At 51.2% G+C, this 15,984-nt stretch overlaps 2 protein-coding genes across 2 annotated transcripts; both read left to right on the top strand.

Moving 5' to 3' along the window:
* Positions 1-520: 520 nt before the first annotated feature.
* Fance (FA complementation group E) lies at positions 521-11,758 on the top strand. Its single transcript, XM_047559214.1, is given in 14 exon segments — positions 521-530; positions 627-1,099; positions 1,101-1,130; positions 1,132-1,193; positions 4,441-5,050; positions 5,796-5,840; positions 6,113-6,181; positions 6,433-6,576; positions 6,949-7,072; positions 7,254-7,332; positions 9,052-9,118; positions 10,581-10,652; positions 10,654-10,707; positions 11,708-11,758. Coding segments are annotated over 14 exon segments (1,890 nt in total).
* Positions 11,759-13,660: 1,902 nt separating this feature from the next.
* On the top strand, positions 13,661-15,959 carry Rpl10a (ribosomal protein L10a). Its single transcript, XM_047557436.1, is given in 7 exon segments — positions 13,661-13,729; positions 13,963-14,037; positions 14,119-14,199; positions 14,545-14,693; positions 15,313-15,485; positions 15,760-15,856; positions 15,859-15,959. Coding segments are annotated over 7 exon segments (651 nt in total). The 5' UTR covers positions 13,661-13,724; the 3' UTR covers positions 15,930-15,959.
* The last annotated feature ends 25 nt before the right edge of the window (positions 15,960-15,984 follow it).

Below are 15,984 nucleotides of genomic sequence, written 5' to 3'. Positions count from 1 at the left end.
TTATCTATTAGCTTTCTGTCTCCACTTGTGTGTCAGTAATGAGGGCAATGATCCATGTTCAGACCCCTGTATTCCCAGTTCCTAGGTGCTCAGTAAACACTTACTGAATGGATGTGTGTGGTACCAGAAGCTGGGAGGATGGGCAAGACTAGTCGGCTCCCAACGTGGAGGTTTATGGGGTGCTGAGGGTTCGCTCTTCCTACTCCTCTGTGTACAGTGATCTCTTGCATCAAGTGGGAGGCGAGCCACTCCCGGTACCTATAGACAATCAGGGCAAGGCTACTTGGTCTTTGAAAGTTTCACAAAATATTCGTAGATGACTGAAACACCAAATGGGGCAGCATTTGGCTGGTTGAAGTTAAATGGCATGGTAGACACCACCTTTTTTTGTCTTTTCTTTCTCTGCGGTACTGGGGAATCCCACCCAGGTTCTAGCACAGGCCAGGTAAGCACTCTACCACTGAACTACATCCCCAGCCTCCGCGCCTCTAATCTGCCCCACCACTTCGGCGAGTGACAGATGAAGGCACGTAGGGTCAGGAGCGGAGGATCCGCCCCTCCATTAAGCCCCGCCCCATTAAGCCCCGCCCCATTAAGCCCCGCTCTGACGTGACTCCGCCCACAAGCCAACCGCCCGTTCTGGACACGCCCCCGTCATTGGCCCCACACCTACTCTCCGGCCTCGCGATTTGTGGACCCAGCCTCTTCCTGTCTGCACTGGAGCCCCCGCCTCCGCTGTGGCCCCGCCTGCGCTCCCTGCTCCTCAGCGCGGGAACGGCTTGGGGCTGAGGACTGCAGTCCACGTTTGCATCCACGAACGCCTTGGAGGAACTGTGTCCCGCGCTGCAGGAGGCCAGTCGCCGCTGCCCGCGTCGGGGCCAGCCTCGAAGCTGAGGCCCTAATTAGTGTGGGGGATCAGGGTGGAGCAGCATCCGCGCCCGGGTATGGCGACCCCGGACGCGGCGACCCTCGGACTGGGAATGCGGGATCTGCACCTTGGGCGTCCTTGGAGACACCCGCCCGCCTCCTGCTGCAGGCGCTGCAGGCAGGGCCTGAGGGGGCGCGGCGCGGCCTCGGGGTGCTGCGGGCGCTGGGGTCGCCGCGGTGGGGAGCCCTTCGACTGGGGCCGCTTTCCTGGAGGCTCTGTGCCAAGAGGAGCCAGTCCTTCAGGGACCCGACGCCCGCCTGGAGCTGTAAGTCTTCGGCTCACCACCCCGCTGCAGTCGCCAGAGGCCAGACGGTCGCTACCTCTGTTATTGAAGAGGGGACTCAGCGCTGAGGTTAAATCACTGCCCACTGCGAGGGGCGCGCTCCCGGGCACCCTGGGAGGAGTCGCATGCTTTATTGGGCACCAACTATGTGCGGGGCAGTACTGGACACTGTGGATACGAAGACACCCCTTCTGTTGGGCGTATATAAATTAATTATAAATGATGTTAAACCGATTTTGATCCTATACTTCATTTCTAAGAAAATAGAATATACCTTCAATACAGGTATACTCACACAGGAAATGCACACCATTGGTAAGCTATGTACATTATAAAATATACAGGGATTGAACTCACCAGAGTTTAGCCTCTGAGCTACATCCTCAGCTCTTTTTTCTTTCTTTCTTTTTCTTTTTTTTAAATTTTGAGACAGGGGTCTCATTAAGTTGCCAAGGCTGGCCTTGAACTTGTGATCCTACTGCCTCAGCCTCCTGAGTAGCTGGGATTATAGGCAGAAATGCTTATTTAAAACAGATGTGATAAGTGATGAAATAAACATCTAATTTGGTGACTTTTAATCTCAGTTTTTAAAAGTGATACACACTTTCAGGCAAGACTTTCCTTGAAAATAATAACTATGAATCTATTTTTTAGTGATCTTGATAATTTCTAGTTTTTTGAATGGTTTTGGACTTTTTCTTAATCTCTTTTCATGACTGACAGGAATTCCTAGGAGTTCAAGTGCCATGTGGTCATTTTCTTATGTGATTGTTCTTCCTTTACTGGCCCCATCCTCAATCTTCAATTGCTTTGCAGGCATCCTTTTAACCACCTGTCCACTTTGTGAAGATGCCTGTGCAGACCTGTAACTGCACTTAAGTAGCAGTTAACTCAAACACAGAAAATGCAGAGTGAGGTGCCATCCCATCCTCAGTCTCTAGTGGTACATGCCTCCCCAGAGTTGTTTGGGCTGGGAAACTGGCTTATGGAGGGCAAACAATATGTTAAATTTGCACTGTGGAATTTCTTGTGTGTTAGATAAGTAAGTATCAAGAAGTTCTAGTATATCCTTCCCATACTTTTGACTTTTTTTTTCTTTGCAATACTGGAGTTTGAACCCAGTGGTGCTCTACCTCTGAGCTACATCCCCAACCCTTCTCAGTTTTTATTTTTTAAATTTGAAACAGGGTCTCATTTAGTTGTTGAGGCTGACCTTGGATTTGGAATCCTCATTCCTCAGTCTCTCCAGTTGTTGGGGTTACAGATGTGCTGAATTTCATGAAAGAGCTGGGTCAAGAGAACTTGTCTGAATCCTTAAGCTGGAAAGTATAGTAATGTTTGTCCAGTTTCCTGCCTTTTTATGGATAGAGTAAGAGGAATATTAACCTAGGGCCCACGGATAGAACTGTATTTCAGTATACTTAATTTCCTTTGTAATCCTAGGTATTTTGTTTAACTCATTCAACTCTCATTCAGAGAAGGGGCTCGTGACACTAAATAAGGTACCATGGATCCATGGTACCACAAAACCCTTGGAATAGGGTCTTCCATATCTTTCTGCCCCTAGAATCATCCCAGCATAAGTTAACCATCTTTTTTGTTATTGTAGTTCTTTTCTTTCTTTCCTTTTTTTTTTTTTTTTTTTTCCTTTGGTACCAGGGATTGAACCTAGGGGCTCTTAACCACTGAGCCATTTCCCCAGCTAGCCCTTTTTGTTTTTTGAGACAGGCTCTTGCTACGTTGCTGAGGTGGCCTCGAATTTGTGAACCTACTTTAGTCCTCCTAAGCTGCTGGGATTATAGGTGTGTGCCACATTGGTGGCTTTTTTTGGGGGTGGGGGGACGGCGAATACTGGGGATTGAATCCAGGGGTACTCTACCACTGATAGAGTCCTCTCTGAATAGTCAAGGCTCACCTTGAACTTGTCCTCCCCGCCTCAGCCTCCCAAGTTGCTGGTATTACAAGGCATGTACCATGTGCCCTGCCACATAGAGTCTTCCACAAAGAAATGAAAGTTTGCTTTTTTCCTCCTTCCTCTCATGCCAAGAGCCTGTGTGTGGTATGACATAAAGCCCTGCAAAGTCACACAGAGGGAGCAGCTTAGGCATAATGGGTGGTAGGCTAGATGCAACCATGACTTGCTTGCCTCATCAAGCCTCAGGTCACATAGGGTCTGGATTTGTGCCTCTGTAAAACTACTGACAGTTGCATTGCATTATGGGCCTTCAGGGCATGGGAGGATAGTGTTAAATCAAAGAATGCTGGGTACTTGCAAGGAGGGAGTTTTTCTTCTTCTGCCTTTACCCCTGGGCTTCCAAAAGCCCTCCTCCGCTCTCCCCCTTTGCCTCTGTGATACTGTTTGGAAATTAAAGATGGAGCGAAGATTGTTACGACTCCTGTTAGAAGTCTCGCCTCCTCTGTGAAGCCTTCTCTGCCCACAGCAGCCCTTGCCTATCTCTGCACACTTATTCTCAGAGAGTTAATTCATTCAATAAACATGCACCAAGGGGATGCGGCTACCCAGAGGAAGGAGACTGCCTTTTGTTTCAGTAACAGTTTGGCGACAGGAATGTGAGAGCTAGAGGGATGAGTAACTGACAGTTCCAGGGGACAGCCTATTGAGCATAAATAGCATCCTGGAGTGTTGTTTTGTAGTGTTTTGACCTAAAATATGGAAATGAACTTTTTTCTTTGTCCACAAAACAAGCCTGGGGCTGGGGATGGGGCTCAGAGGTGGAGTGCTTGGTATGCAGAGGCCCTAGTTCCATCCCCGACACCTCAAAACGGACAGCAGCAACAAGAAAAACCTCGGATTTTATAGAATAAGTTCTGACATTAATTTCTTAGTTGAAATAGGAGATGTCCAAGGGGTCAAGAGCGGGGCCTGGTGTACAGTAGATGCTCAGTGAACACTTGCCAATGACTCATGCTGTCCTCTGTCCATCCACACCAACTCCTTTTTCTTTTTTTTTTTTTTTAATGTTTCTTAGTTGTACTTGGACACAATATCTTTATTTATTTTTATGTGGTACTGAGAATCGAACCCAGTGCCTCACACGTGGGAGGCAAGCATTCTACCACTGAGCTACAGCCCCAGTCCCGCACCAACTCTTGCAGGTGCTGCTGTCTCCCATCTGTCCCCTGCCATGGTGCCCCCAGCCTGACTTAATCTCCCCTGAGCTTCCTTCAGCAAGATGCTCTGACTGCTTGCTCTCCCTCTGCTACCCAGGAAACCACTGTTGCTGCGATTGCCTGCGTTATGCCAGAGGAACCTGATGTCCCTGCTAATGGCTGTTCGACCATCACTGCCTGAAAGCAAGCTCCTCTCTCTGCTGCGGATTGCCCGACAGGACTCAGTCTCTGCTCCTGATGCCTGGCTCCGATCCCTGGGAGCATTTCTACAAAGGGATCTGGGGATTGGAGTGTCTCTTGAGGGAGCCTCACCATTGTCCGAAGGGTGCCAGAGACAGCTCCAAGGCCTGTGTAGGCAGCTGGGCCAGGGGGGCAGGGGGTTGAAGTTACCCCAGGCTCCAGACCCTGAAGAGGAGGAGGAAGAGGAGGACAGGAACTCACAGCATCGTGGGAAACGCAGAATGGAGCCAGAGGAAGAGCCTGCCAGTCCTGAGGGGGAGAGGGCCCCCAAAAGGTTCCGAGATTGCGAGGGAGAGGATCATAAAGAGGAGAGTCTTGAACACGAGTCATTGGAATCCCTGACAGATGGAGGCGCATCACCCATTAAGAACCAGCCAGATGTGGGAGCTGAGGCCAGTGAGGCTAGCCAGAGTCTGGAGGAAGCCAAGGGTCTTGCTACAAGCATGAAGTTGCCCAGAGCTGTCCAGGTAGTGTGGTGAGGAGGCAGGGTTTATCTATGGTGGAGGCTGGTTGGGACGTGGTTTCCCAACTGGGATAACTCAAGTTCATGGGCAGGGGATAGAGGCCTACAGGGGTGGAGTGTCCCCTGTGGACTTATGGATGGGGTTGGGAGGAAGTTACTGGAGGTGGGAAACACTTCTAACCATCTGTAATGTAGGGTTGTTAAAGGGTACCAAGCAAGGTGAGAGACTTAAGCCAGCCACCCTGGTATCCATCCTAGGGGCTAAGGGGACTCACACCTGCACATCCAGCCTGCCCTACCAGTCAGGGGCCCAGTCTACTTCATTAGTGTTGGATGCAGAGAAGACAAGTCTAGACAACTGGATTTTACATGGGCCTACCTGGTGTGGACTCTGAGGGACTTTGCAAGATAGAGGCTTCATGTTCTTAGCTCTCAACTCATCTTTGTCCACTAGCTCCCACTTAACAGGGGCCTCTCTTTTTCTCCCCCCAGTACTGGTTATTGACCCCAGGGGTGCTTTACTACTGGGTTAACATTCCCAGTCCTTTTGTATTTTTTGTTTGGGTCTCACTAAATTGCTGAGGCTGGCCTCAAACTTGCAATCCTCCTGTCTCAGCCTGCTGAGTTGCTGGGATTACAGGCATGCACCACTGTGCCCAGCTGACCAGGGGCCTCTTAGGAGAGGGAGCTGGGACGGAGCTTAGGGCTGTGCTGCAGGGACTTGGCAGTGACTGGACTCTCCTCTGCAGGACCAGGTGCCCAGGCTGCAGCAGCTACTGAAGACCTGTGGGGAGGTGATTGACCCTACCCTGCTCACCATAGCCCTCTGCCCAGACCTCAGCCATGCTCAAGGAAGCCCCAGCACACTGAGGAACAGGCTGGTGGGCGGTGGGGTTAGAGGGAAGGTCTGAGGATGGTCACTGCCGAAGCTTGTGTTGGCCCGAGAGTAGACAGGCCATCTAACCCCAGCCAAGTTCCTCCCGTCTGGTGGCCCAATTGAAGGGGTGGCCTCAGGGAGGCGTCATCAAGGACTCTGCCAGCCCTAACGTGGGACTTGCCTCCCCAGGGAATGGAGGGGTTGGAGGCTGCCCCACCAAGTGAGCTGCAGCTTCTCCATGAATGTAGTCCCAGCCAGGTGAGAGCAGGGACTGCCTGTCCCCGTGGTTACAGCCACTCTTCCCACCTTTTTCCATTTTAACTTAGGTTTCCTTACCTCCTGGGGGAATCTCACCCTTTTCTGTCTCTAGGGTAGGGTCACCCTGCGTGGATTCCTTCCCACAGTTCTCCCACCCTTATCTTGTCCTGGAGCGTCCTGGCTCTGCCCACTTGGCTTTCGACTGCCTAGCAGAGTTGGACTGAGCATCCCTGTGTCCCCCGTCCTGGCAGATGGAGCTGCTGTGTGCCCAGCTGCAGCTCCCCCAGCTCTCAGCGGCAGGCCTCCTGCAGCTCTGCACCTGGCTGCTGGCCCTCTCCCCAGACCTCAGCTTCAGCAATGCCACTGTGCTGACCAGGAGCCTCTTTCTTGGACGGGTAGGTTCACTGGGAGTACCAGGGACAATGGGGAGAATGTCTGAGCCCTCAGAAGAGGGTGTGCCTGGCCTCGTAGGCGTCCGGCCTGTCTGGGCAGCCTGGGGCACAGATCCAGGGGCATGGGTCTCCTGGCCATCTACCCACATGGCATCTAACTCTACCTTCTGGGGCCTCAGGACCCTTTCAGAAGCTGATTGAGGGGCCTTCAGGGACTTGGGAGCTGGAGAGGGAAGCTGGATAGGTCCCTGTGAGTCCTGGATGAAAGAACTTGTAATTTTTTCCTGCGTAACATGTATCATCATCTGAAATATATCTCTAAACATTTATTGAAGGAAGAGAAGTGAATTACTGTTTGCTCCCTGTTGGTTGCAGATCCTCTCCCTGACTTCCTCTGCTTCCCGGCTGCTCAGGACGGCCCTGACTTCGTTCTGTGCCAAGTACACCTACCCTGTCTGCAGAGCCCTCCTTGTCCCCGTGCTCCAGGCTCCCAGCATAGGTGATTCCAGAACCAGCCCCAGGCTGATACCTCTGCCCTCTGTGCCCAGCACCCTTTGCTGGTAGGAGTTGAGTTTTCAGTGGGTGAAAACATCTGTTGCTTCCCCCATGATTCCCCTATAACAGACCAGTCATCCTGTTCCCCTGGTCCCACCTCCTGCCCTTTGCCCTCCCTGGCCCAGGTCCAGCTCAGACAGAGTTACTGTGTGGCCTTATGAAGGACGAATCCCTGGAGCCAGACACACAGGGCCTAATGCTGGGGTAAGTGTGCAGGACTCATGTCGCCCCCCACTGCTCCCCGGGCCAGGCCTGCGCCTGGTGCTCAGGTGTCAGCCAGCTGGGCACCAGACCCTGTGCCTCGGACAGGATGCCGTATAGCTGATGCCCCTCTCACTGGAGCTTGAACCTGCCTCATGCCCTCCACCCATGAGCCAGGCTAGTTGCCATTCCGTTCACTTTCCCACGCACCTCCTGAGCCCAGGGTTGCCGTCCATCTCCCACCCTGTGCCTCTGTGGGGTGTGGGGCAGCTCCATGCCAGATGCCTTGGGAATGCAGACAGAGGCTGGTGGTCCCTGCCCTGGAGTACTTCAGTACTTCACAGCCTAGTTGGAACATGGCATGGTGGTTAAGGGCACTGGCTCCAGAGTCAGACACAGCTTCAAGTCCTAACCTCTCCTTTTATTTAGATACATGAACTCAAACATGCTACTCCATCTCTGTGAGCCTCAGTTTCCTCATGTGAAAATGGGGGTGATATTTACTTCATAAAACTTTTCTAGATATCAAATGTGATGATGCATATAATGAACTCACAGTATTTGGCATCTAATAAGTACTCAAAAATTGATATTAAGATGGTGTTAAATTGGGATATTAAAATTGATACAGACATGAAATAATGAGAAAGACCTCATTGGACACAAACGTGAAATATAAAATGCTAATTAGGAGAGGGAATCGCCTCAAAGATAATAGCAGCTTCCATTGAGCATTTTCTCTGGGCTTTAGAGTCTCATTGGTCTTCATTCAGTCCTGTGAAGCAGGCGTGCTGCTGACTTAGAGCTGGAAGAAGTGCTTAGAGAGGTTAAGGGCTTGGCCAAAGGTCACCCAGCCAACAAGTGTAAAGCCTGGGATCAAACCCAAACCTGCCTGCCCAGGAAACCAGAGTCTCCACCATGATGTGCTGCCTTTTGAAACGAGGGGCAGACGGCACAGTGGAACAGGAAGTGCAGCTGGAGTGGCTGTTGCGTGGGTTGAGCTTGGCAGGGAAGGCTCACCTGCTCCAGGAAGCCTTAGGTGTGACATCTCAGCATTGCTTTCCTCCTCTCCGAGTTTCCTTCACCTTTGGTTCTCAAGGTGCACTCTTGACTCCTAGTTATTTTTTAGTAGGAGACTATATTAATCCAATTTTTGTTGCTGTGGCCAAAATACCCAACAAGTCCAACTTGGAGGAGGAAAAGTTTATTTTGGCTTATGGTTTCGGAGGTTTATTCCATGGTCAGCCAACTCCTCTGCTCTGTGCTCAAGGTGAGGTAGAGCATCATGGTGGAAGAAAACTGCTCAGCTCATAGCTACTGGGAAGCAGAGAGAGAGATAGAGGCGCCAGGGACAAATAAACCCCAAAGGTACACCCTACCTGCCTGTACTTAGTACCTGCTTAGTCCATTCAGATTAGGATGTATTGATAGGTCACAGCTCTGGCGATTCAATCATTTTACCCACTGCATTAACACAGGAGCTTTGTGGAACACCTCATATCCACCTTTCTACTTCACACTTTACCATCAGCTCCTGGGGATCTTGGGGTTGTGGCCTTCCTAGTGCATGTATGGACTCTGCAGCCGTGGCTACGAGGGCTGCTGCCCGCATCACAGGGATCCTGGCTGGCCCCGGGAACTTGCCCTGCCTTATTAAGAGCAGTGAAAATCCAGGTTTGGATGGGCAGCTGGGCCTTTCTCACCAGGGCTATTTCTTTGCAGGCAGATCTTGGAGCTGACCTGGAAGGAAGAGACTTTCCTGGTGCTGCAGTCACTCCTGGAACGGCAGGTGAGCAGCCTGCTGTGGAGGCTACAGAGGATGCAGGGATCCTGGGTTCTGAGTCCTTCAGTGGGGAGAAATGAGCAGGACAGTCACCCTACAGTGTGGTTCCCTGCAGCTTGCATGGCCAGGAGCACAGAGCTGACCATGTGGTCCATCTAGCTCTACCTCTTATTAGCTGTGGAGCTCTAGGGCAGGATTTTTTGATACGTACGTGTGAATTAAGTTTCGAATAGGTAGTAGATTCAGATGTTCATAATATTTCTTTATTTTTTGTTTTTGGTACCAGGGATTTAATTTAGGGACACTTAATCACTGAGCCACATTCCCAGCCCTTTTTATTTTTTATTTTGAGACAGGGTCTCACTAAGTGTTGAGGCTGGCCTTGAACTTGCAATCCTCCTGCCTAAGCCTCCTGAGTCACTGGTATTACAGACTTGTGCCACTGTGCCTGGCAAGTTGACATTTCTTTATGCTTTAGTTTCCTCATCTAAAAAAGGGGAGTTATGATGGTATCTACCCCATGAGACTGGGATAAAGTTTAAATGAATGAGGTAATTGGTGTACTGTGCTCAGAACAGTGCCTGATGTACAGTAACTGTATTTATTAAGTTATTATGAAGTGCTGGAGTGTCCCTTGGAACCTCTCACTCCTTTATATCTTTAGCCACTGAGGCAGATTAGCATCCTTGGCTTTACCTCAGTCCTCGCAACAATGGCCATCATTTTCTGAGACCTGTGTCAGGTTCTGTGTGCATTATTTCATTTATCCTTTTTACGATCTTCAGAATTAGATTTTTTTTCTTTGTAGTTGTAGAGGGACCAAATGCCTTTTTTTGGTTTATTTTTTATGTAGTGCTGAGGACCAAACCCAGGGCCTCCACGAGCTAGGCAAATACTCAGCCTCTGAGCTACAGCCCTAACCCTCAGAGTTAGATATTTTGGGCTCTATTTTACAGATGTGGAAACTGAAGCTTAGCTCTCTGTCACTGTGACAAAATATCTGCGATGAACAGCTAACAAGGAGGAAAGGTTTATTTGGCTCATGGTTTCTAAAGTTTCAGTCCATGGTTGGCCCAGTTGCTTTTGAGTGTGTGGTAAGGCAGTTGATCCTGGCTGCAGGAATATGTGGCAGAGGAGATTGCTCACCTCATGGTGACCAGGAAGCAGACGGAAAGAGACAGAGAGGAGGGGCTGGGGTCCCAACCTTCCTTTTCCATGGCCCACCACCAATGACTTCTTCTAGGATACACCTCCCTAAAGGCTCCCCTACCTTCCACAGTAGTGCCACCCTGGGCACCAAGCCTTCAACATGTGGACCTTTAGGGGACATTCCAGACTACAGCATTGGTTAAGCTGCTTGCCCAGGGTCACCTATTGAGGAAATGGAGTTAGGAATTGACTCCAGGAGTGGCTGAGTGAAGTGCCCAGGCCTTTCTTGTGATTTGCCTCCATCTCTCAACGTGTGCAGGTAGAGATGACCCCGGGCAAGTTCAGCATCTTGATGGAGAAGCTCTGTACTGAGGGGCTGGCAGCCACCACCCTCCATGGCCTATGCCAAACTCTTGCTGACGGTGATGACCAAGTACCAGGCCAGTGTGAGTGTCAACAGGCCACAGGGACTGGTCCTACTGGCCAGGCTGTTCTGGGCCTGCCATGAGGTTATACAGATTTTCAAGGGATAAAAACACTTGCCAGGGAAACAGAAGTTCAAGCCCAGGACTGGGAAATGGAACTGCTTAGGGGTTTATTCATCCAGCTAGCACCTCTTGGGGCCAGATATTACAGTTATCTGTTTCCATGTCTTTCCTATTCACTAGCCTGGGATTGGAGGACAGGGTCAACTAAGGGGAGGAATTGCATATTTCTACTATGAAAAAAGAAGCCTCTGGTTGCCTTGAGGAGTGGGGATTGGAGAAGGAAGACGCAGGGCCTGAGAGCTGTCAGGACGTGGTAGCCGCAGTCAGAAAGGAGAATGAATGAGAGGTCCAAAAGGAAGGTGGCAGCCCCCGGGATTCTTGAACCTGTCTCTGGTCTGTGAAAGGGATGGTTGTGAGAACTACAGGAGGAAGGTGTGTAGGTGTCGCCACACAGTAAGTACCCGACACTTGCCGAGTGCTATTAGTGTAACTTACTCGTAAGTTGTGCAACTAGTATTTGATTCCAGATCCACCTGAATCCATGGCTGGTTAACCATGGTGAAATAATAAGGTTTGATTGCTCAGGAGCCTTCCCGTTCTTCCTCCCCTGGTCCTTGTGTCCTGGTCTCCTCTCGCCTTCCTGAACAGGGCCCTGGAGTAGAGAGGCAAGGAGAAGGACCAGTTGATGGAGTCTTGACATGATGCTTCCTCCTCCCCAGATCACTGAGGCCCCAGAGGCTGGACCTGGCTGTGGTCCTAGAGTCCAACACCACCTTCCTGAGGAAGTCCCTTCAGGCCGCCCTAAGACATCTGGGCCACTGACCATCCACCAAGGGATCACCTACCTGGAGCTCCATCACCAGCTTCCTGAAGGACATTTTTGCCCTCAGCACTACCCTGACCCCTGCCTAGACTGATCCTGGCTGATCCAGACTGACCAAATGCCTCCCTGTTCCAGGCTGCAGAGGCCATCTTGACCTCCCAGTCAGGAGGGGGAGCTCTGGGGTGAAGGGAGGGGGCTGCTGGCCTGGGCTCACTCCTCATCACTTCTCAGGCTGCAGGATGGAACTTCTGGTAGGCCTAAGTAGAGTCAGTGGTGATGCTCAGTAGGGTCAGTGGTAGACACACAGTGCTGCGGAGATCTGGGGTACCATTGTGCTCAGCACAACTCTCAGGCTCAGGTGTGTTATGACCCTCTTTCTTGTTTATGATTGAATAATCTGTCAATAGTGTTTAATAAAAAGCAGGTGGTTGAATGATGTCTCATTAGAAGCAGTGCCTGCCTGCCCTCTCAAGTGACTCTGGGTACTTATGAGCTATCCTCCACTCCCTGTGGCCCCCTGCTCAGTAACAGGGGGCATCTTTTCCCTGGTAAGGGGAAGTTTGTAGAGCGTTTTTTCTGAAATTCATTCATTTACTTTCTGTGAGCCAGTAATGTGTGGGACATCCTGCCCACCCCCATGCAGCCCCATCAGAACTGCCTATTGGATTGGTGAGGCATGTAGCAACCACTGGGGGGGCGGTGGACAGGGACTTAAAAGTAGAAGAGAGTACTCAGGCTGGAGTTGAGAAAGGGTTTGGACAGATAACATTTGAGGAGGGGCTGAGGGCTCCTGGGGGTACCGGGGCGGAGGAGGAGACAGAACACACCTTACAGACATGCAGTGCTGTGGGCCTGTTTTACATGTTTGTATCCCAAGGCACCTAGCTAGGCACCTTATTCATAGAAAACACTTTGAACATGTAAATGTACTTATCAGCTACAAGTGAACACTAGTATCTATAGTATACTATAGTATCTTCCCAGCTTTTCCCCACTGCAGGCATTGAAGGACCAAGGACTAAGAACTTTCTGGACACTTCCCTGACCACAGCTTCCTAGGAAGCCCCAATCCCCCATTCAGACAAGATGGTGAGAAAGAAAGGTCAGGCCTAGGGATAAAGCATTTTTTTAAGTTGCAGATGGATATAATACCTTTATTTTATTTATTTTCATGTGGTGCTGATGATGGAACCCAGTGCCTCACATGTTCTAGGCAAGTGCTCTACCACTGAGCCCCAACCCCAATCCTAAAGGCCTGTTTTTGAGAACAAAGTTGAGGAAGAGTGCAGGAGGAAGTGGGACAGGGAGTTAAGGGTCTAACATGCCAGAATTGCACTGTGGGTTGTCCTTCCCCAGTGCGTGCCCAGTGTGTGTGACTGCGGAAGGCTGAGCCCTGGACCTGTTCTGCTGCTACCTTCATACAGACTAGGTTTAGAGACAAGGTATGAAGCAAGGAAGTTGAACTGAAAACCAGCTCATCAAGAAAATGGGGACTCTTGTCCGTCTTGTGGGAGGCTGGTTTAGGGGCAGTTTATATAGGAATGGGTGATCCCAGACTGGTGGGCACCTCACAGGTGGAGGTTTGTGACCAAAGGATGCGTATCTGATCCTAATCTAGTCAGGAGATGCTTTTCAGTTCTGCAAAACCTCCGCAAATCTCAACAGCAGAGATAATTATTTCCTCGGGCTACTCTTGTCACTGATTAGCTTGCCCAAGAAAAGTTCTTGACATTACACAACCAACAGGCCAGAGGGGCTAGCTGCCTTGAGGCCCTCTCCCTGATCAACAGACTCACCGGCTTAAATGAGAACAGTTTACCTGATTGTCTTGGAAGACAAGGGTCAAGTTAGGTTAATCAGGGAGTCAGCAGATGTGGTCTCCGCGCTGTTTCAGACTCTGCCCCTTCACTAAGAGCCAACAGCTGCTGGCCGATGGGACATTCCCAGAGCGGCAGCTCGGGTGGGCCCGGTGCGTGGCGGGGGCGCCCTCCAGCGGCGGCACACGGTGGCGCTCCTCCGGGTTGAGCTAGTGCACAGCGTTCTGGACGTAGTCCACAGGAACAAGACAGTTCTCGCGAGAGCAAGGCCGCTATTTGAGCGCATGCGCAAATTGCCTTAGTCTTTTTTTTTTGGTACTGCGGCGCGAAGAGCCATGAGGTGAGTGGTTTTCAGGGTGTTATCCGCGTTCATCCGCATTTCCAGATGCCCCGCCGACTTCACCATGGGGCATCTTTACCGTGGGACGGCTTGCGGTCCTGTTTCCCTGTCAGGTTCTGGGCCTCAGTCGCCCGATGCGGTGCCGGAGGATCTTGCCTTGGGCCGCACGCCAAGGGTGTTAGTGGTGGCGTGCGGCCCAAGCCGCCCTGAGCGCGCTCGCTTCTCTCCCGCAGCAGCAAAGTCTCTCGCGACACCCTGTATGAGGCGGTGCGGGAAGTCCTGCACGGGAACCAGCGCAAGCGCCGCAAGTAAGTGCGGGCCTCCCCGGAAGCACAGGGCCGGGTGGTTTGGGAAACCGGCCGCTGGGTGACGTTGTCCCTTCCTCTAAGGTTTCTGGAGACGGTGGAGCTGCAGATCAGCTTGAAGAACTATGATCCCCAGAAGGACAAGCGCTTCTCGGGCACCGTCAGGTTGGCACCGTTCTGACCCCACCCGGCCCTCAGTGCCCCGTGCCCGTCTGCTCCCTTCGAGGCTCCCGCCGAGCCCGCGGCGGCCCGTGCGTACTGACGTGCCAGGGTAGTTCAGACCCCCTGCTCCGCAGGCGCGGCTGGACGGACCCCCACCCTGGGTCTTAAAACATGAGGGGAGGCGTGGGGAGGCCTTGGCCGAGCCCGCCGGCTGGTCTGAGAAGCCAGGCCAGCTGTTGGTGAATGTGGAGACGCTGGGTAAGGCTCGTGTGTGCTGCAGTCCCAGGCCCCTTCACCTGCCCCTGGGGCCCAGGGCTGGGCGTGACCTGTTCTGTCCCCCAAATGCAGGCTTAAGTCCACCCCCCGCCCTAAGTTCTCTGTGTGCGTCCTGGGGGACCAGCAGCACTGTGACGAGGCCAAGGCTGTGGATATCCCCCACATGGACATCGAGGCGCTGAAGAAACTCAACAAGAATAAGAAGTTGGTCAAGAAGCTGGGTGAGCCAGAGCGAGCTGGCGTGGGTTTATATTTTTTGTATTTGGAGGGCTGGGCTTTTATAAAGGAGGTCAGGCATTTGGCTTTAAGAGGTGAGATTTTACTGCAGTGTAAAGGTACTGCTCCTGATTGTGGAAGACAAGGGTCAGGTGAGGTTAAGTCAACTAGCCCAAGTGCTGTGAATTGTTACTTCTGAGTTATTTTTTGATCCATAGGCTGTGTGGTTTAGGCAGTGGTATTAGACCTGTTTTGCAGCTAGGCTCCTGATGTCCCCATTGTCTCATGTCAGCTAGGAAGTGAGGAGGAAGAATTTGAACCCAGGCAGTCTTGAGCAGAGAATGCTTTGCCAGCAGCATACCATGGATTATCTATCGGTTATTCTGGTCTTTTGAGACAAGGTTTCGGGATCAGTAAAAGTCTTGAGGATGGAGCTTGAGACTGCATGGGCATGTGGAAGTTGAAAAGACTTGGTCCCTGTAGGGGGGGTGAAGAGTTGGAGGGTTGGAGCTGCATGGAGTCCCATTTCTATGGGGGTTCAGGTGTTTTTCTGACCTTAACACCCATGTTTAGAGGTCTGTCTTTGGCTAGGTCCTAAACATCCAATGGCTTTCTCTTTTCCAGCTAAGAAATATGATGCCTTTTTGGCCTCAGAGTCTTTGATCAAGCAGATTCCACGAATCCTGGGCCCAGGCCTGAATAAAGCTGGCAAATTCCCTTCCCTTCTGACACACAATGAAAACATGGTGGCCAAAGTTGATGAGGTGAAATCCACAATCAAGTTTCAGATGAAGAAGGTAATGCAGTCTGGTCAGTTGCCATGGTGGGAGGGCTGGCAGAGTTCAGTTTCAGGTTTTTATCTATTCTAAACAGGGGGCCCTTCAGAACTCTGGTTCATGTTCCTTGAACACACAGGGTATTTGACAGCAGGGGCACTGAGTAGAATGAAGCTTTCTGAATAGCCCTAGTCTTGACCTGAATCCAAGTACTGCTCCTTAGGTCACTGGGAGGAGGGGTGAGCAGCTTGCCATCCCTTCACTAACCTCACTTGACCCTCCTCCCTCCCTCCAGGTACTGTGTCTGGCTGTTGCTGTTGGTCATGTGAAGATGACAGATGATGAACTTGTGTATAACATCCACCTGGCTGTCAACTTCCTGGTGTCATTGCTCAGAAGAATTGGCAGAATGTCCGGGCTTTGTACATCAAGAGCACCATGGGCAAGCCCCAGCGCCTGTACTGAGGCACATCCTAATAAATCCTAGTGCTACCATCCCTTAGTTTGCCTGTGAATAGAG

Source organism: Sciurus carolinensis, chromosome 7 (genome assembly GCF_902686445.1).
Source record: "Sciurus carolinensis chromosome 7, mSciCar1.2, whole genome shotgun sequence".
In the NCBI taxonomy this organism is placed as follows: Eukaryota; Metazoa; Chordata; class Mammalia; order Rodentia; family Sciuridae; genus Sciurus; species Sciurus carolinensis.
The sequence above is the reverse complement of the archived record's forward strand: the minus strand, read 5'-3'. Positions and strand labels throughout refer to the sequence as shown.